General features: G+C 44.7%; 1 protein-coding gene across 3 annotated transcripts in view; it reads right to left on the bottom strand.

Annotated features, from left to right (window-relative positions):
* Nucleotides 1–610: 610 nt before the first annotated feature.
* The window catches only part of LOC115570202 (E3 ubiquitin-protein ligase HECW1), a 67,260-nt gene continuing 47,513 nt past the window's right edge, over nucleotides 611–20,357 (bottom strand). For all 3 annotated transcript variants that reach the window (XM_030398600.1, XM_030398598.1, XM_030398601.1), the window contains 18 exons: nucleotides 18,402–18,555; nucleotides 17,949–18,052; nucleotides 17,682–17,788; nucleotides 16,051–16,236; nucleotides 15,581–15,715; nucleotides 14,838–14,952; nucleotides 14,592–14,688; nucleotides 14,334–14,417; nucleotides 13,494–13,600; nucleotides 11,128–11,242; nucleotides 10,643–10,756; nucleotides 10,196–10,348; nucleotides 9,956–10,054; nucleotides 9,101–9,230; nucleotides 8,777–8,923; nucleotides 8,407–8,521; nucleotides 8,015–8,213; nucleotides 611–6,026 (listed from right to left, as the gene is read on the bottom strand). In XM_030398600.1, coding sequence (XP_030254460.1) covers nucleotides 5,915–6,026; nucleotides 8,015–8,213; nucleotides 8,407–8,521; nucleotides 8,777–8,923; nucleotides 9,101–9,230; nucleotides 9,956–10,054; nucleotides 10,196–10,348; nucleotides 10,643–10,756; nucleotides 11,128–11,242; nucleotides 13,494–13,600; nucleotides 14,334–14,417; nucleotides 14,592–14,688; nucleotides 14,838–14,952; nucleotides 15,581–15,715; nucleotides 16,051–16,236; nucleotides 17,682–17,788; nucleotides 17,949–18,052; nucleotides 18,402–18,555 — 2,273 coding nt within the window. In that variant the 3' untranslated portion in view covers nucleotides 611–5,914. The remainder of the gene's footprint in view (nucleotides 6,027–8,014; nucleotides 8,214–8,406; nucleotides 8,522–8,776; nucleotides 8,924–9,100; nucleotides 9,231–9,955; nucleotides 10,055–10,195; nucleotides 10,349–10,642; nucleotides 10,757–11,127; nucleotides 11,243–13,493; nucleotides 13,601–14,333; nucleotides 14,418–14,591; nucleotides 14,689–14,837; nucleotides 14,953–15,580; nucleotides 15,716–16,050; nucleotides 16,237–17,681; nucleotides 17,789–17,948; nucleotides 18,053–18,401; nucleotides 18,556–20,357) is intronic.

Genomic DNA, 20,357 nt, shown 5'->3' with positions numbered 1-20,357 from the left:
TAATGCCAAAACAATCCTGAACAACCCACCAGCTGCTGCTGCTGCTGCTGCTGCTGCTGCGAGCAAGAAACAGCAACGAATCCTAACCGACCTTTCTTTTATTCAACTTTACAGGACTGCACGTTGATAGAAATGTCTGGTTTTTAATTGATTTTCAAATTCTTTTAAATTGCTTTTATGCTGTGCTGATCAGAGCACTCATATCCTTTATCCTTTCTCTTGATTTTATTTGCTGTTTCTTTTTTTTCTGTTGTTTTTAATCTCTGTGAGGCACTTTGCGCTACTTTTTGTATAAAAAGCGCCATACAAATAAAGTTTGATTTGATTTGATTTGATGATTTGGTGAAGGCTGCAGCAGCTGGACTGTTTCCACAGCTGCATCTCACACAGAATGGAGCTGCAGACGTAGCTGCGTGTTGAGGAAGAGATGTTTTGCTTCAGGCTGCTTATTAGAAAGAACACGGAACAGAAATTCAAACATCTGCAAACATAAGTGACAGTCCATATCATATAGGGTTAGGGCTACTTTTCTCTCATGTTTACATTAGAGATAGATGGAAGAAAACACGTGACAGGAAACGACTAGAAGTAGACGACAAAGGCGGCAGGGTAAAAAGTGAGCTTTTTTTTTTTATTGAGATTCATAAACAGTTGTGTTGTGTGGTGGAGCGGTAGCACAGCCTGAGTATTTAGCAACCCGTTCTCAGACAAATCAGAACTGTACCCGTCAACATTATGGACACATGTGTATATCTACAGACACGCACACACACACACACAAACACACACACGCTCACTCACACACACACACACAACTAGAAACCAGACGGAGAGTTTGCATGCTTCAGTGTCACCTCCCAGCACCGTCCACCCGGCCAATCACATGTTCCATTTAAAAAGAAAAGAAAAGAAAGAAAAATAAATAGATAAATAAATAAAGACACAGATACAAACAGCTGCTACAATTGGCCCCCCACCGTATCTCTCTGAAGACATCCCATCATTCTTCATTACCCCCAAAAGCTTATTTAAATATTTCTATAATAGCTTCTATGGATGCGCTTACACATCGGTGTGATGGGAGTGGTCTCATCCGTTCCTTTTTCCACAATAAATATCAGATCTACAGTGTGTGGAGTCAACAATAAAAACCTGCCCTCTGTACAATTTCAGCAAATTACACACAAAAAAATCTTCTTTCGTTTGCACGTCAGTCGTTGCCATAAACTGTCCAAACCACACATGGCTCGCTGCAGACATGCAGCTCTGAAATATATGACATAGTTAGACGTTTGTGACATGAAAAAAAAACAAAACACCAGAGTAAAAAGAGGAAAACTTCGAGCTGAATGGAAAAAAAAACGGAAACAGACTCTGCGGTAGCACATCCCCCAACCAGCCGGCTTAATAGATAATAGAAAAAAGATATCGATACATATCAAAACACAAAAGGCTTCAAAAGTGAAGGCAAACTCTTTGAATGATGCTTCTTGTCACGACGTCGAAAAAACTGCAAACAAACAAAACATTCAAGGGCGAGCTCCGGGGGCCCCCCTGCACTTATAAATACGGTACAGTATAAATAACAGTAGAAAAGATTGTAGAAAAAAAGAGAGGGGGAGATGCAACATAATCACAGCCGTTTCCTCGCGCTCGCACAGGTGAGTGGATAAGGCCTCGCCACTGCCGCCCCGGGAGCGCAGCACAACCGGACCGCTGAGTGTCAGCGGGAGAGAAGAGGACTGTGTCGGTAACAGAAACAGCCTGTGTTCACGTCCCGGTGATCATCTCTGCAGCTAACACGCACACACACACACACACACACACACACACACACACTCAAACACACACACACACACACAGCACTGTTCAGCTGTCACCGCGCATCGTTTGAGATGTTTGTCTTGATTATTCTTTTAAAATGAAAATGATACAAAACAGAAAAAGTGAACCTGTCGATGCGACCGCTGTTCAACAGTATCAGACCATGAAACCTGACAGGCTGCTGATGGGTAATGATGGTCAAATCAGGCCCCATTTACACTTAGCATTTCACTTAACCCCACAGCCAGCTGAGAGCTTCCATACTGAGTGTTATGTGTAGCTCGAGATAACATTATACATATATATATATATATTTTAAATGTATTTTGTATTACACCCAATGGCAAGTTTTAACAATTGCACAGCGTCTTCACCTGGAAACTACAGCGTGCTCAGAGTGGGGGACAGATTGTCGTCATGGCGATTAAACAGTGGTTAAGGCCTGCCAGGCGACCATTCACCACGTCACAGTTGTTTGGTATTAATTAAAAAGTTAATTTCACATCTGTGTGGAGACAAGTTTGACAGACAAATGCATCCACCCACCACCTGGACCTCCACCCCCTTGCTAAAGGGCGCTGAGTGTCGCTGCTGGGTGGTCTGATAAGGGCGTTGATCTTACAGCTGCAGAGGTCTGATGAGCTCACCTCTGTCCAACTCCACACCGACATGTTTTTCACTGTCAAACAGGGTCTGATGTGTAAGATTAGTGGAGTTTTCCCTTTAACTATACGGCTCATTCAACAGATAAACGGTGTAGGAGTACAGATAAAGTATAATGGCTTTTTTTACCTTTTCAACAATCGGATTATTCAATTTACTCTTTGTTGCGCTTTTTGAAATCCCGCAGCTAGCTGCCCTGACGCAGGAGGTGGCTAAGTGTAAATGGGGCATCAGTCTGCAATAGACCATAGTCACACTGTGGCTATTTTCCTCTGATGTCGTGCTCAGGATGCTGACATAATGTCACGCTGCTGTGTTACAGGTTGCACAAAGTGAAAACAATGGAAACAAATGATCATTAAACTGTCTGACATCAGGCCATATTTCAAAGTAAAACAATAATATGATAATCCATTAGCTAACGTTAGCATTCTACCACTTCCTGGTTAACATTATTAATCACATCCAAATGCTAATGTTAGCTGTTGTCCACCAGGAGCTAATAGGTTATCGAATATGTTGTTTTATTATGAAATGTGGCTGATGTACCCTGCAGATTTTTCATTTCCAGGGTCTTTCCAGTTGCCGATCAGTCAGGAAAGCAGTGACGTGATAACGATTTGTCAGATTCCCTCATTTTTCTGTGACTTGCAACCCTGGAACACAGCAGGACGACATTTGAGCGTCCTATCCTGAGTGTGATGTCAGAAGCGAATGGCCGGCCGTCCTGAGAGTATGGTCTATGAATGTAACCTGTGAATGGAGTTTGAGAGAAACCCACCCAAATTTTGGGAAAACATGCAAACTGTTTTTTTTTTTTTTTTTTAGAAAGGACCATCTCATATCGATGAACTCTGGACTTTGCTCATGTCAGGCTCAAGTTGTACCCACTAAGCTCCACGACCCCACAGGCCACACACGAGGCAGTAAGTAACTGAGGCACAGTTTCATTACTGGATAGGAAATGTAGACAAGGGGCTGGGGATGCTGAGGGGTACACTGCAGTCGGTCGTTGTCTGGAAGATCGTGGTAGACTGTGGACAGATCGGAGTAAAGGTCTTAACTATTGCATATATTACACTGGTTTGTCCAAGGGCCCTCGAACACAGAGGGGCCCCCGATCAGGCCCCTTGGAGACCTACATGCTGCTTTGCACCAGTCACACTGTTTGAGACGGTAAAGGTTCGGATGTTGGAGTGCCTGCTCCATGAAGGGAGCAACGCCACGGTGATGGTGCACAGTCAGAGAGTCAGCTCAGCAGCAGGACCACAGATGCTGAGAGGTGAAGCACCGCTCCCGCCAACAGGATCGCAGGAAGTCCTTTAGCCGGCTGGAGATTCGCCGTTTCTTTTGCTGTAAAAGAATTGCAAGCTTCCTGTTCGCTCGGTCGACACTGGTCGCGCTCCCAGAAGCCCTTGTGTTGGCAATGATGGCTACTATGATAGAGTGACATCACTGTGTCTGCTTTTGAGAAGCACGGCAGAAGAGGAGAGCTCCGACAGACCGCTGGAGTTTTGTCGGTAACATTTTCGCCCACCGAGATGAGAACGTGGTGTCCGGCCGCTGTCCTCACTGTGGACTGAGACGGAGCTGTCCCGATGTATGCATACCACATCTATACCTGTTGAGTATCAGACATGCACAAAGTCTTGTAGTGGTTGTTGAGTCTGTATCGGCTCATTAGGGCCTCCTATTATGGAGGTACATCGCACTCTTTGCGTGGACTTGCTGTTAAGAGTTCATTTTTTCATTTTTTTAAAAATTGTATTTCATCCCTATTTCCAACCAAACCCTCTGATTCCTCAGTGACTCTAGCACTTCTCTTGTGTCTCTGCTCACTGCTGAGGAGCTTGCTGAAGAGTTTCAAATTATTTGACATTGCTTGATAAAGAATTGCTATAGTTAACTGAGAGCAGAGCAAGAGAGTGTGCATGGATGGCTTAGCTCTCACTGACACTGACGTATCCCCTCAGTGGTTCGAGCTCCCGTTCTCCCACCAGGGTTAGTGTACCGTTTGTCTCCTGATAACTCAGCCTTTTATTCTGAATCACCTGGCAAACCGCAGGACTCCTTAACTGCCTGTTTTCTTGAACTTAAACCAGGACGCTGAGTGGTTTTGAAACCGAATCTATCCCGTTGCTCCTGCAGCTCTGCGTGCTTCTGTCTGTCGTTCCAAACGTCCTCTTGACTCTACAGACAGATGCAACATAATTCTATACATGGGGTATTACGTTAGATCTGATTGTAAGGTTCAGCTGTTCAGCCCCGCAGCCTTGAGATGGCGAGGCGTCTGGCACCGAACGACGCCGCGCCGCTTTAAATCTTTACTTCCAGTCTCACATCCTCCCGGATTAAAAAAAAACAGATACTGATCTTTGAGGGCTGCTTACAGATTAGACATGATTGTTCCTTTGGCATCAGGGCTCTGTAGCTTTGCATTCGTCTGACGAGCTCCTTTTAAATCTTTGAGCGACTTCTTTTAAAGCCGCGTAGATTACAGCTTCCTCTGAATTTACGAGAGCAGCGAACCACCTGAGAATCTTTTGTGCTGCGGTTGTGCACGCGTCGCGCGCGTTCAAGCTTGGATTCACAGAAAAGACGCACGGATGCGCACGTCACAACTCTGCCGTAACATATTCAAATTAGATTTCTTATGTTTCTAGATAAACAACATCTTAATAGGGGTAACTGTAATATATCATCTGTAGTTCTGATTGGGTGCAGACCTGGAGCATTGTTCTGTCCGCAGTATTGGCTCTGTAGTACTTTCTGTTTATATTAAATACTTCTAGTATTTCTTTTATTATCTCTCTGATTTATTCTATTTGTTTCTCTCTGTTTTTTTTTAATAATATATGTTTTGTTATTTACTACTCTGTCACTTAAATCTTTTCTGTTAATTCAACATTTCAGCCCAGTATTCATCCAAAGTATTCAGATGTCATAATAATGTCTCAGATTTGATATAAAGTCCTTGTTGTCAGTGCTGCTGTGTAACTTGGTTTACTCATTTTTGCCAGTAGTTTGTATCACTGCAAGTGTTTTTCATTTTTCATTGTCGGACGGACGGACGATGCGTTTTGCTACATGCAACTTTAAACGATCTTGATTCCATTTCCGGACCCTTTTGTATGCATATAAATAGAAATCTTTTTTTTTTTAAAAACGCTGCTGCAGTGTTTCATACGCTCCAGTCTTCATCCAGCGATGAATAGAAAAATAATGGCAGTCCTGTCTGTCATGAGACCCTCAAAGCTAAAAGTGAGAGACTCCGACACATAGGACAGCGACAGTGACGTAGACATATCCACATAAACTTCGTCCGGTACAATCCAGGTAATCTATACGACATATTAAGCGACGCGACTCCAGCTTGTTTTTGTTTTTTTTCCTCCCCGTCACAGCCCAGCCGGTGTTACACGCCGTCTCACTCCAGGCCGAACGTGCTGGTCTCCTCCACCGCGATCAGCAGCTTCTCGTACAGCATGGTGTACGACGGGTACGGAGGCAGGTCCAGGCGGTTAAAACACGTGTGAGCCCTGACAGAGACAGAAAGACAAAGACACGCAGATTGTTAGACGGAGCGGAGAGTTATGGTTCTGATCACAACTGATACTTTCCTTCTTTTTAAAATTCACGTTGAGAACACTGAGGAGGATCAGGGACACCAAGCACCTCAACTAATACTTTGACATTTTGGGTGATATGCTCATTCTACTTCTTGCCCAGAGGTCGATCAGATTTATACCGCTGCCATGTCTACAATTCAACGCAGCAATGTGTAGACACGTGACCTCCTACACATTTAAACTTACAGGTAGTCTTGTTGAAAAAGAAGAGGAATGATGGAAAGTCTCTTAAAGTTCCCCTGCTTTTGACCTCTGGAATAATGATTTTCTTTGTCCATTCATCTTTTGTCCATTAATCGGTGTGATGAAAAATGACGACCAGTGTTTCCAAAGCAAAAATGTCTTCGACCTAAATATTCAGCTCACCACCATAGAGGAGGAAAGAAACCAGAAAATACTCACATTTAACAGGCTGACATCTTTTTCTGACTCAAACCAATTAATCGATTTTCAAAACTCCTGTTGGCCTCTGATTTTTTTGATTGATTTTAACAGGGGGGCGTATGGCTTTTCCAGGGCCGATACCGATTATTAGAAATCAAGGAGACTGAAAACTGATATTCACTTGCAGTAAAAATTAAACTTTTAAATAAAATTTTTAACAACCGGTGATGTAATAAACCTGAAACAAAAGTAAAATTTACTCAAGCACTGTTTTTTTAAGTGCAATTTTGAGGTACTTTACTGGAGTATTTCCATTTTCTGCTACTTTATCCTTCCTCTCCACCATGTTTAGTTTAATTACTTTGCATATTCAGATTATGTTATTGTTTATAGGTTACTAATAGTGACATGTTACCAATCGGATGCAGAACATGTTTTATATAGTTTATCTTCTTTAGCAATCTGACAGAAAAATCACAGATACAGATAATCAGGAAAAAGCTGAATATCGACCTGATAATCAACCAGGGCAGATTGTCAGTCTGCCCCTGATTGTAAGATACTGCTGATGAAAGCTCGTCTGTATCTTGCCCTAACGTACACAAGGCTTGACTATTGAGAACTTATTTTGCTATATGTCTTTTTGAGTTTCCAGCTTTTGCTTTGTCTACCAAAGTACTTAGTAAACGGTTTAATGAGGCTTTATTAAAAGATCAAACAAATCACTGTCAGTGAATGCACAGTTATAAACCACTTTGTCAGAGCTCAAACATAAAACTCCACCGTGAGCTGCTCTAACTCAGCTCAACAGCGCCCACTCTGGCCTCAACTGACAACTACAGGGTGCTGGTAAATGATAGAAAACAGATATAAAGAGACTCTGTAAAGTTCACTGCACAGTAATATCTAACTACAGCTAGTTAACAAGCATTAGCCACCATTAGCGGAAACCCCCCTGAATGTACAGAAGATGACGTTTTTTTTCACTTTATACGACCTCAGTGGTATCAACACACACATCTCCAAACCTCGTATCATAGCACACACACAGTAAACAGTGACTGCTGATGCTCACACTGTCCACAAAGTCAAACTGTGACACTGCTCCTGCTGTGCACTGACACCTGAGTCCTGCCCTCTGTTTCCTGCTGAGCACGCTCACATTCTACTGCTGTTTGCTGAATTGGTGTCCTACTGTAAGGTCAGAGGAACACACCTCGCACATTATCAGATACACCGGCACCACAGAGGAGGGGAGATACCAGAATAGCTCTTGTATTGAGCAGGTGCTTGTAGTATCAGAGCTTACAGGGCCGGTGATGAATGAATACTTAAAACAATATGTTGCTACATTATTTCTTGATTCATGTCCACACACTAAACAGTGCTGAGCGCTCCGTAGTGTCCAGGGGGAGGAGCATGACTTTCATCAGGCACGTAGAATTTAACTTTAAAACAACACAGTGTGAGCAGGACAGTGTGAACACGGCTTTATATAAAACTGGGTTACGTACCTGGGTAGTGATGTGACTTTGCCCCACTTCTCGATGCAGAAGCGCCGGAGGCCGTTGGACCCCCGCAGCGCGGCGAAGCCCTCGTAGGGCACGCTGGATGTCCCGGTGACGAACTGCAGCAGGCGGAGACGCTGCTCGTTGTTGAAGTGCTCCACGGCGGCCCAGAACCAACGCATCACGATGTGACCATCATGGTAGCCTGGGAGTTAACACGGGACATCAGAGTGAGCTCAGACTGAGGGCTGACCGGTTCCATTATAAATACTGTGTGTAATAAGAAACCGAATGTGATTATGTGTAACTAGAAAGGTGCTGCAGGGGAAATAATGGAAACGATCCTGAACACACACACACACACACACACACACACACACACACACACACACACACACCTCCTCTGTACTCGGTGTTGCTCCTCCAGTCACCCAGGTCGATCTCTACCGTCCCAGCGATGACCAGCTCCAGCTCCCGGGCGTCGAACACAGACACCAGCCTGGAGTCGACCACCTGACGGAGAACAACGACACACGAGTGTCTCAGTTATCTTTACGTGTGTGAGGTTGCTTTGTTTGTTGTACGTGTTTATGCATGTGTGTATTGTGATGAATTCATACAGTCCGTATGGACACTGGTCTTAGCAGTTACTTGGAGGTGTTTACACTGTGTTTGGACGTACGAGTTAATAAAATAAAAATGGGTTCTGATGACGTTGTTGAAATGATGGGATGGTGTGATCTGAGAGGGTGAAACAGCATCGTTTACCTCGTAGAAGCCTCTGACCAGCGCCTCCGTCTGCTGCACCACTCCTCTCTCCACCCTCCACTTGGCCATCCGCTCTATGTAATCCTTCTTGTTCTTCTCCGTCACCTGGATGTGGGAGCCACCCGACTTCAGCTCCCGCTCCGTCACCTGGCAACACGGGAAGCAACGGTCTGAGTCATCAGAGCAGCAAGTGGAGCTCGTCATTGTGGAAGCACATACACGTGAAACGTAAAGGACCGATGAGATTTAACACACACAACAGAGCACACGCACGTGGTAATAAGGCAGACACACACACACACACATACACACACACACACTGACCTGTCCAAAGACCTCCTCGTTAACAGTGAAGGTGAGGTCCAAGATGTCAGTGATGTCGTTGTCCTTCATCCACTGCAGCGACTGGTGGAACTCCTCGTCCAGATACTCCAGATCAGACAGGTCGGTGGCCCTGAGCGACACACACGCATCACGTGCTCAGTACACAGTGTGCAGCAATTAGCTAACACAGTTTCATGTCAACCTCAGAAAATAGGACAAGGACGATAATGTAACAGCTGTTGTGAAGGAAGCTACTGTAAGTGTTTCTAATTAAAAGGACAGTTATTCCTTGTGTATTCTATAACACGGCCAATCTCCGTCTTCGTGTTGCCTTTCAGAGCAGACGCAAATGAGCCATGAGAAGAATTGTGAAATGGAGGGAGCATCTGGGTCTGGAGGTATTCACCGCTCTCTCCATTCTTAAAATAATCACACAGGGTGTTCGCATGTGAACAGGAAGCAGACTGTTTTCTCTACGGTTGGTTGCTTGGTTACACAAAAAATAATATGAGACATTTTTACTATTACTCGCTCTTCACTCACTTGACTTATTACTTCTACTTTTACAATACAGGTACTTGGGTGAATTCCACTTTGACTTCCAGAACCTGAGATTCCCCAAATCACTCCTCCCACTTCACAGCTCCATAGTACTGCTCTATAATACTCTATACAGTGTATTTTCAGAGGAGTTATCACACACGCGCTGCATACATGCACCTCTTAATGCACGCGTAAGAGCAAGTATGTAAGACTACAGAAAAACATGCACATGGCCACACATTAGTACTTGTGTTGTTTGTTGTTGGCGGTAAAGGACACGTGATGAATATTATGGTATGCGTGGGTACTGACAGTCGAAGCAGAGCCTTGTAGAAGGGTCTGGTGAAGAAGGCATCCAGCAGGTACTGATGGATCAGAGCCAGGCCCAGGATACGACCACTGAAGCGGAACCTGGACACGAAACACACACGCACACACACATTATGAAAAACTATAATCAACAATAAGACTATCAAGATTGATTACAGCAACACATTTGTTTAAAAAGCTTTCATCCTTCACTGTCTGTCTTTCAGTTACTGCACATCTTACCATTCCAGATGGTTCTCAACGAATGCCGACATGGGGCTGATCTGAACGGTGTAGGTGTCGTTGGCCGAGTACTCAAACAGGCCGTAGTATGGATTGAACAGCTCCTGAGACAGGAGGAAGAAGAACTCTCTGGACGGGCCGCTGTAGTCTAATCTGGAGACACAGGAGGACAGAGTGAGGACGCACTTTTGGTTCAAAGCATATTTGTTGGGTGCTTGGTTTAAAGTACCGGTTAATCACACGTGGTTAAAAGCCGTTTTCACTGATGTTTTTTTTTTGCCACCTGGGGGCAGCAGACAAGCTACTGTAGAAACAAGCAAGTTGGCGATTTCATTTTGGGCTGCAAAAGCTCATCAGAATAGCAGAATACACTGCAGTGTGACACATTTAGCCGTGTTACATCAGTGTTCAGGCGTGCACACGTGTGCGTGTGTGTTTGTGTCTTACCCCTCCTCTCCCAGGAAAGTGACGTAGAGTTTGTTCCTCTGCAGCTCTTTGCGGGAGTACGCCATCACCTGGTTGAAGGTTCCCTCCAGCAGGTGTTCTCTCCGGATCAGCAACCTGCACCAACCAGCACAGCTCACACATCACACACTGAAAACTGTCCCCATGAAGCAGGGCACAACTAGAAAGGACTCTCCCCCGGAGTCCCTTCATTCAGTCTGAATTCAGTTTCAAAACATTCCATTTCAAATTTAAACACATTTCATGCTGAAACACAACTTTCAGAGGACGTCTCCTCACTGTCTCTGTGGCACGCTGTCTCCACGGATATTACTGTGTAGAATACTACTACAATAAAAAAATATATATATTTACACAATAAATAGAATACGGGGCAGTTTCTAATACTCTAGACATATTCAGAGGGGAGGATGTGTACTGTGTCAGGATCAGGATAATGACAGTATTAGTGTTGTTTCATGTCTTACTTGATCTTGCCTGGTCCCTGGCCGTATCCTTTGGCTTCTAGCTTCCTGTAGAAATTTCTTAGTTTGGCCTCAAAGTCTCTGCGGTAAGGAGCTGGAGCTCGGGCCCTCTGCAGGCCTTCACACACAGACACACACACACATTCACAGATACACACACACACACACACACAAAACAGAAACAAACACCATGAGTTTATATAAAACACATTGAAGAACAGAGGCATTATCAAAAGCGTGTGATAAAATAATTGCTAGTAAAAGTGTTAAAGTTTACATTTACATGACATATCAGCTGGAAACAGGAAACAGTTCCCTGACTGAACAGCAGTGAAGGTGTAAACTGACCACAGAGTGACATGACACTAGTGCACTCAGTCACCTGACAACCACAACAGCTGACCCATAACTGACATTTCTAACGGCAGACATCTCGACATGTCAACAGAGGTGCAATTAACAGAAGTAACAATGGCTGCATTCCATTTCACTTCACCAGTTTCAGGCCCTGCTGTTGTTTATACTGGCACTCTGACATGGTTAACTGGGTCACTGAGACGGACCACAGCCCTCATTAGGTTAGCTGCTGCGTGTTTACCTTTAGCCCAGAAAAGACCCCGAGATGTGACTGTTACTGCTGGGGATGCGCCGATCTGATATTCAGTATAGGTTTGGGTCCAATATTGGCCAAAATCCTTGGATCAGATATCCGATAGAGGAAAATGTATAATCCGTCTCCGTCTCGTGACTGCAGCCAACCAGTAACAAGCCCGTAAAAAGTCAGTGTGTTCAGCTCTCAGTACTTTTGTAGCTTCTTACTGAACCTCTTTAGTTTCTCTCTTCCTGCTTGTTCTGTCAAACATCTGCTGTGTTATGCTGTTTCACCGTGTTCACTTTCAGCTGTTTCATGAGTCATGTTTAGTTACGGCTACTGTTACGTTTCCTGTAATGCTGCTTCATAATAAACGCGTTAAATGACTTAATAGCTGGGGCTTTTATTGTGAAGAAGTCACAGTAAATAAATGGTGTTTGTAACTGAATGAGCGGAGCCAAAAGTTCTGTTAGCAAAGTAGAAAAGAAAAAGAAAAAAACTGACTCATGATGTTGTGTTTGTATTTTTTCCTTTAGGGAAGTAGAATATCAGTTCAACACTTCGGGCATGTTTTTAATTGGCTAGGTTAAGCAAGCGCTTCCATTAAGATCTATCATTATAGCTCTGTTGTGTAAGACAGGGGGAAAGGCTGTATCGGATCCATAACAGTATCGGCAGATACTCAATGTTGTCTTATCGTAATCAGACTTCACAGCGTTATCGAGCCGTGTATACTGACTACCTGCACTGCCAGTCAGCAGACTGAACGGGTCAGCTGTAGCACAGTGAGCACTGATGGACAAACACCTCACACTAAGTCTGCCTCGGGCAAGTCGAGCATTCATCATCTTCCTTATACTGCCAGTGTTTAAGACAAAACAGATATTCAATCGCATGTCGAGAATCGGTAAGCATGAGCCGAGCTCTGAAGGCTCTGTCTGACAGTGACACTGATGATGTGGAGCAGTTCAGCTCAGTTCACAACATTTATAACTCTGTTCTTTCTTCCACTTCAGGTTCTCACAGACAACAACACACGGCTAATGAATGAAGCACAATTACAAGCCAGGCTCCCCTGCTGTGACCCACTTCCTCTTTATAGAACCTCTCATAACACACACACGCACGCGCACACGCACGCACACACACACACACACACACACACACACACACACACACACACGCACATACACACACACACACGCACACACACACACAGTAGCTCATTAAGATAACATTAGTGCACCCTAACATAGCACAGCAGGCTCTGTCAAACAGCAGTGATTACTGTTACAGGCTTTCTCTGTGTTTGTGTGTGTGTGTGTGTGTGTGTGTGTGTGTGTGTGTGTGTGTGTGTGCTTCAGATAGAGATTGGATCTTCACTGTCAACAGGACTCCACAGTATACAGAGAACTGATTTCTGTGATTAGAACATGGATAACTGGCTGACCCGGGCCGGGTCAAGAAGAAAATGTTAAAGTGATGTCCAGGTTTGGGTCGACTGCAGTCACATCAATTAACACGTGATACAAAGTATGTTCTATTAATTTCTCATAGTCTTCTACACTGTGCACAGGGTTGGGGGCCTTTCACAATTTTCGATAGACATATATATAAAAGCTCACTCAGGTATGTAAATGCTATCCAAGTCTTAATTCCATTTTCTGTGTTGTAATTAGATGTTGATGGTGTGTTGATGTGTATTTCCAGTTAAAATGAAGACAGAGAAACAGTGAGCTCCGACTGCTTGTGACTGCCTGGAGTCTGGAGGACCTACCGGGAGAGTTCTGCGGCGAGGAGCCGGGGGAGCAGCGAGGAGAGAAGCTGAAGCCAGGGTGGATGGGGACAGGCGGGACGTAAGACATGATCTCCTCTTCATATAAACTACGGGAACGGGACACAGAGAGGCAAAGAAGACGTTATCAAAGCATTACCGTGCTATTATTTTAGCAATAGCTGTGCGTGTGAGCTCAGTTATTTAAGCGAGCAGTACTGGAAACCAAAAAGAGTTGTTTTTACACTGCATCAGTATCATGGCTGCCCGCTACATGTCGAAGGCCCTGGGTAGACTCGCAGTCTGTCAGGTGAACTGAGACACTGTTGTTGTTTAGTTGCATCAGTGTACACGGAGCAACAGCATGGCAGCGAGTCGGCTCTACAAAGTGAGCCTTTAAATGACAACGAACTACAAAAGTCAGCGTGCTGGAGGCGGAGAGGGGTGATGTAAACAGAAGGCAGCCAGCATGACTTCGGTCTGTTAGCTGCTCAGGCGCTGTGATGACTGTCAGTGAAGACAGCCTAAGCGCTTCGGAAGCAGACGGTGGTAAAACCTCCTCCGCCGCCGTCCGCAGTGACCGACTCTTCACCCGACAGCTCATGTCAGCCAGCCCGGCAGGAGGGAGCCGGGATCTTAGGACTGAACTCTGAGCGGCACGAACACACCGTGGCTTTATCTGACCGTGTGTGAAATGTTTTCACGTCACAGAGATTGTCAGATTCATCTGTTTGAAAAAAAAAAGGAAGGAACAAACGCCTTCCAATCGAACAGCGAAATGTGAGAGTCTTCAGAGTCGGGTACAGCCTTAATGTGTATACAGGGCTCGGCGTGCTCTTTTACCTCAGCAGGATGACGAGGTCTGCATCACACGACAGCTTCTCCACCCCCTGAGTCCCTTCTGTCCGAATGTAGTGGATTTTCTCCCTGAACGGTCAGCAAGACAAAGTCCTGATCAGTTCTTCCATTAATGTACTGATTTTACTTCGAATAATAAACACAGCTAAATATCTCTGTTTGGTACTTAGACGCATTCTCCTTTGCTTCCTGAGCTCTCCGGTCGTGAAGGAGAAGAGGAGGAAGAAAAAAAAAAAAACTCACCTCAGCGCGTGGTTCCGGCTCAGGCTGGGCTGTCTCTCCTGCAACATGTCAAATATGTTGGGCTGTCGAAGGAACGCCACTATCTTGTCGTTGTAAGCTGGTGAGAGAGAGAGAGAGGGAGACAGACGCTGTCAGACATCAACGCAGCCAGAGTGTGAGAGAGAATCAGTCAGAGTTCAAACAATGTATGGTATCGGGTTGGTTTGTGGCTCCACACGAACGATGAGAGGTTGTGACAGTGCCTACATGGAGCGCTCAGTTGTTGCGGGTCAGGGTGATGCTGGCTTCGGATGGCGGCCACCAGGCTGTTGCCAGGTCTGGCCATCAGAGACGCCCCGCGACTCCTGGACACATCAGATGCCTGGGGACAAACACGACCAGGACACCGGTGTTACTGAGAAAGCCAGACTCTCCTCACAAAATGCTTTGAAGGATGGAAAAAGACAGTGTAACTTTTTTTTTTTTTGCAGTTCCTGACTGATGGGTGATTCTCAGACAAGCGTGTTTTTTCTTTGATTTCTGAGGATATTTATGGACAAAGTCACACTGACTCCAAGAATAGTCATGAGTTAGCTTCAGAAATAAAGCAGCTTAAGCTCTTTATTGCCAGGTCATTGTTTTCTTATTCCTCTGACAGACTGTCTTCTGCTCATCACATTTCCTCTGATGAATCTCGCGCATCTACATGATGTTAGCATATTAGCAGGGCGTTAGCATATTAGCAGGACGCAGTCATGTAACCATCAGTGTCTACTTGTTAATGCATCTGACTGTTGTGTCGCTGCACATTAACATTCGGGCTGTAATCCTGTGAATCCTTGTGTGACGCTGTGCCACATCAGCGCTTGGAGAGCCTCTCCACTCTACAGAAGCCGTAACTTTTTACAATTCTCCCCGGGACATAAGAAGTCATCCTAGAGTTGTCTTTCAGGAGACGTCGACAAGTGTGTAACTGTGGATGAGTTGTACAGGTGTGTGTGTGTGGGTACCTCCCCGGCGCTGTAGCTGCGTAGTCTCTGCAGATGTTGTCTGTGGGCGAGGTGGCCGGGCAGCCGGCCGTTCTGCAGGGGGATGCGAGGGTCGATGAAGGTCGTGGCTCGACTGTTGTGGTCCACAAAGAACGACTGGAAGACGGGAAAGAAAGAATAGATACTGCAGAGCATGTACGCGACACGGGATCTCTCATGTTAGTCATCATCCTCTTAAAGAGGCGAACTGTTTGGAAAGTTTGACGACTTTGAATGAGAGCAGAACTTAAACTATCTTTTTGTGAAGTGTTTGTGTTGCTTTTAGATCAGAAAGGAAGACAAAAAACAGTGTTTGTGCATTTACTGGTTTCATATTGCGTTCTGTATGTGTGCTCTATGTACAGTATGTTTTCTGGGGTTTATACCGCCTCAACACAACATTAACAGCTGAACATGGTGTCAGTCTGGGTCACTCCACACATGTGACCCACCTTGCCCTGGGGGTCAGTCTTGATCTCCCAGCCCCGCGGCAGCTCCAGCTGAGTGTCTGCGAACTTGTTGAGGAAAACAACCAGGTCTCTGTTGTGTTGGTAGCGCTCAAAGTTCCTGGCATCGCGCCGCACCTTCAGGATCATGTGTTTGACACAGCTGCTGCTGGTGAACATCCGGTAGGCTGCCTGGAGACACGACAGCCACAAAGGAGTGAATACAGTACTGCCGTGTTTTGGTTATGGATCTGTGAGCATGTGTCACAGTGTGTGTGAGCGAACACGGGTGAGTGTCTCTGTGTGAACTGACAGTGTTACTCAGTGTTGCACTGAATCTGTAATGACCAGTTTTTATCCATGTCTTTGTGTTGAATAAATCAGTGTTAATGTTGTAGTGACACCACTCCCACAGTGAATACGCTTGATGTGCCTGCGTCTCTTAATAATGAACGGGTTCGGCACAGTATTAATCACTACCGCATTTTTACCATTTAACTGCACAGAAACCGCAACATACAGGAAACTGAAAGCCTTCAATGTCATTTACATAAACTTAATTTCATCAATTCCTGATGAGAGACTACCAGTTGTTGTCTGTCTTGTGTTGACTGATGCAGGCAATCCCACCAAAATGGACTTCATCAGTCAATATTTTGTCATTTTGATTTTTGTCAAGATATCTTATCTCATGACGTTGTGTTGTAAAACATTTTTAAAAGTTTTAAAAGTTTTCATTGCATTCATTTTGACACATATGGTATCTTTTTAATAGAGAATGTGCTTTTCTATTAAAAGAAAATAAAAAAGAAATAAAAAAGAAATATATTATACTTCTCTACTAGGGGTGTGCCAAAATATCGATACTACGATATATCGCGATATTTCGTCTTGAGGTACGTTATCGATACACTGGTGCCAAATATCGATATTTAAAAATGTTAAAAAACAAAAAAAACAAAACAAAAAAAAAACAACAATTTTTTTTTTTTTGGCCCACCACCACCACCCCTCTTCAGAGGACAGCTTTATCTTTATTCAAACATAGGTATACAACCAAATAAAATTTAAAAAAATGGTTTAAGTAGCTCTGAAACCCACACATATAGATATTTAATGATAGTTGTAGTCAGTGTGTGTGTTAAGAAGAGACACTGTGCAATATACTCTTTGTTTACTTGGCTGTCATTCATGTGAAATTGATTGACAATGTTTTGTAATTGCTGTGAAATGGGTTCAGTGCAGTCAATAAATTCTGAATTTCTTCAGTGACACAGACATCGTGATGTATCGTGGATGAAATTCCTTGCAATATATCGATTATCGCAGAATCGCTGTATCGTGCTATTATCGTTATCGTGGGCAAAATATCGTGATAGTATCGTATTGCGAGGTACCTGGTGATACCCAGCCCTATTCTCTACCGGCAGTTTAACGCTCAAACAATTTCTCCTGAGACCTTGATCTTCAAAAACAAGTCAAAGGGCTCAGTAATTCATTAAGCTTGTGGACACTGTGGTTTTATCAAACACTAACAGGAGACCATGGCGTGTTTGCTTGGGACTATATTCAGTAGCATTAAACCAGATGCTGAATGAGGGGACATGTCTCCCAGTGTAACAGCATGTAGCACTCACATAGTTACTGTGCAACACAGTGAAGAACTCAGGGTGTGTGATGAACTTGACGGCAGGCGATTGGAGGAGATGGTTGATCTTCTGGTGATTGACAGGAGAGGAGGGGCCTGCACACAGACAGCAGGTGTGTCACTCTCTCTGTTCAGTATTTAAACAGTTAACTGAGGGAGATTAAGAGTATCATAATATATTATAAATTACATTAGAGTGAGAAAAGCCTACAGTGAGAGTCGGTTCGTTAATTATCAGAGATGTTTTTATCATCACCTGTCTGAGGAGCATCCGAGTCGGTCTCTGTGCTGCTGCTCCGCTCTAACCTTGGACCCCCGCCATCCTCCTCCGTGGCCATGGTCCTCTGGATGTTCTGGTACCTGCACACACAGCGAGGAGACGATGGAACAGGTTTTATTTGTCTGAAGTATCGCCGGGTATCTGCAGCTTTCACCAGCTCAAAGCCAACTCTTGAGTTTCAAATCCAGTCAGCAGATGTCAGCCTAACACCACTACATTGCATGCATGCAGCTCGGCGTTACTGACCGACTTGTGCTGTGCATCTGCTCCATCCTGTTTCAGCTCTTTCACTTCAGAATGATTGTTAATAATCAGATGTACACTAAATTATATATTTTGGGCCTTATGTTATTTGGTAGTTGTAATTCAACACAATCTCTCTCTGTCTCTCTCTCTGTCTGTCTGTCTCTGCGTATTTCATAGTCTGACCTCCTGTTGAGTTGTTCCATCTGCTGGGTGGATCCCGAGCGGGGGATGCCGTGGTGACACTTGCCGCTGTGGCTCGGTCTCTGCCAGGTTGTGGTGCGGTTGACGTGGTCGACGTAGAAAACTCTGCCGTGGCTGTCGATACGAGCTTCCCAGTCTGCGGACGACAGAGAGTTACACAAAGATATGAGCGACGTTTAAAAGTCCGCGGTGAGGAATGTGACTGTCCATCACATCGCAGTTAGTGGGACGATTTGAAGGCCGTTTTGTTGTTCTCTCTTTATGTCAACTGAAATGTATACTGCCTATCAATTGATTTAAAAGATCTTAAACACGAGATCTAATGCTCTCTTTAATTGTGCATGACACGGCATTATTTTGTATCTTCATAAAGCATGGAATTCAAGGAGGCGTGCTGTTGCTTTACTGAAAACATTTGTTTCATCTTAGTTCACAGACAGATTTCTCATACGGCTGAGTTGAGAAAATAGCGCATACAGAGACAGTATTTTGTCTCAGATCTGCTTTGCTTCGACCACCATCCTCCCACAAAGACTGAGTTTCTACTTTAAAGAGCGATGTGGAGGCAGGGCGTATTCCCCGCCTCTTTGATGCCGTACATCATAAAACCAAAACTGAGTGCAGGACTAATCCCTTCAGGCATGCTCTGATGCCTGCCTTGAAGATCGCCGGGACTCTCGGGTCTGCTCTGACAAGCTGATTGGTGGTGGGATCCAAGCCTACGGAGCAAATGATTGGATAATGTATGCTTATCTCTGCATTTTGTGAAAGCAGTATAAATCTTAAAAACCTGCTGTGTGAGTACAGAAACAGCAAATGTTAGAGTGAAGCACCATCCGTGTCCACAACTGATGAAACCTGCACACTGAGACACATCATCATCAAGAACAGAAAACATCTCTTTTTATCAATTCATGTCATTGATTGAATACTTGATTCTGATTGGCTGCAGGGTCTCTATTAACTCCTGATGTGTGGACACCTACGGAACTAATCGAGTGGCTCCAGTGAAACTGTCCTTTCTAAATGAATGTGTTGCAGCCTGTATATGAATTTAACTTACGTATGTATGAAGCTGAGTGTCATCCTTCAGTGTATCGTACTCTGATCGCTGCAGGATGGTGCCTCAACACTCAAGCTACAGGAAGTAGCCCTGCTGGAAAACCCAGCATAGACCAGCACCGAAACGCAACATATGCTGCTCTTGCTGGTGTCTGGTCACTGGTGACCGGTCACCAGTGACCAGACACCAGCAAGAGCAGCATATGTTGCGTTTCGGTGCTGGTTTTGGTGCTGGTCTATGCTGTTTTTTTCCAGCAGGGAGCCGACACCGTCCCCCTGAACATAAGCCTCATTTCCACCAAGCACACTGGTTCCGTTGGTCACACATTAGAAAGGTTATTTCAGTGTTTCCATCATCAAAAGTAGTGGATGGTACTGAAAGAACCGCTCCGTGCAGACCTGTTTTCCTCACCCTTCTGACACTAAAAGGTGGAGTTAAAAACACCCCAGACTACTGACTGGTCAGTCGGAACAATGTCGTCGTCTCATCGTCTGCGCTCTGATGTAGAAGTGGTCTTTTGTGCCTCTGTCTGAAGCCGTGTGGTAGGGCAGTAACGTGCGGTACAGGTCACAGCGTATCAGCAGCTTCTGGTGACGGCCGGTAACAACCCGCCTACATTTATAGAAACTGTCTGCGGTGGAAACACAAAGCAGATCTCATGTTTAGGTTCACTTACGTACAGGTTCAGAGGCTATAGTACAAAAAGGAGGTGGGTGAAAAACGCAGCTTTGCTTGCATCAAGTGATCATCTCACATCCCATTCACTAATCAACTCACTTCTTCAGGCTGTGGCAGACAGCACACATGGTCATCTAGTCTGTACAACTGATACACATACTGTCACATAATATTTTGTTTGTCGACCGTACACAGTG

The sequence above is a fragment of the Sparus aurata genome, chromosome 19, assembly GCF_900880675.1.
Source record: "Sparus aurata chromosome 19, fSpaAur1.1, whole genome shotgun sequence".
NCBI classification, from domain to species: domain Eukaryota; kingdom Metazoa; phylum Chordata; class Actinopteri; order Spariformes; family Sparidae; genus Sparus; species Sparus aurata.
The sequence above is the reverse complement of the archived record's forward strand: the minus strand, read 5'-3'. Positions and strand labels throughout refer to the sequence as shown.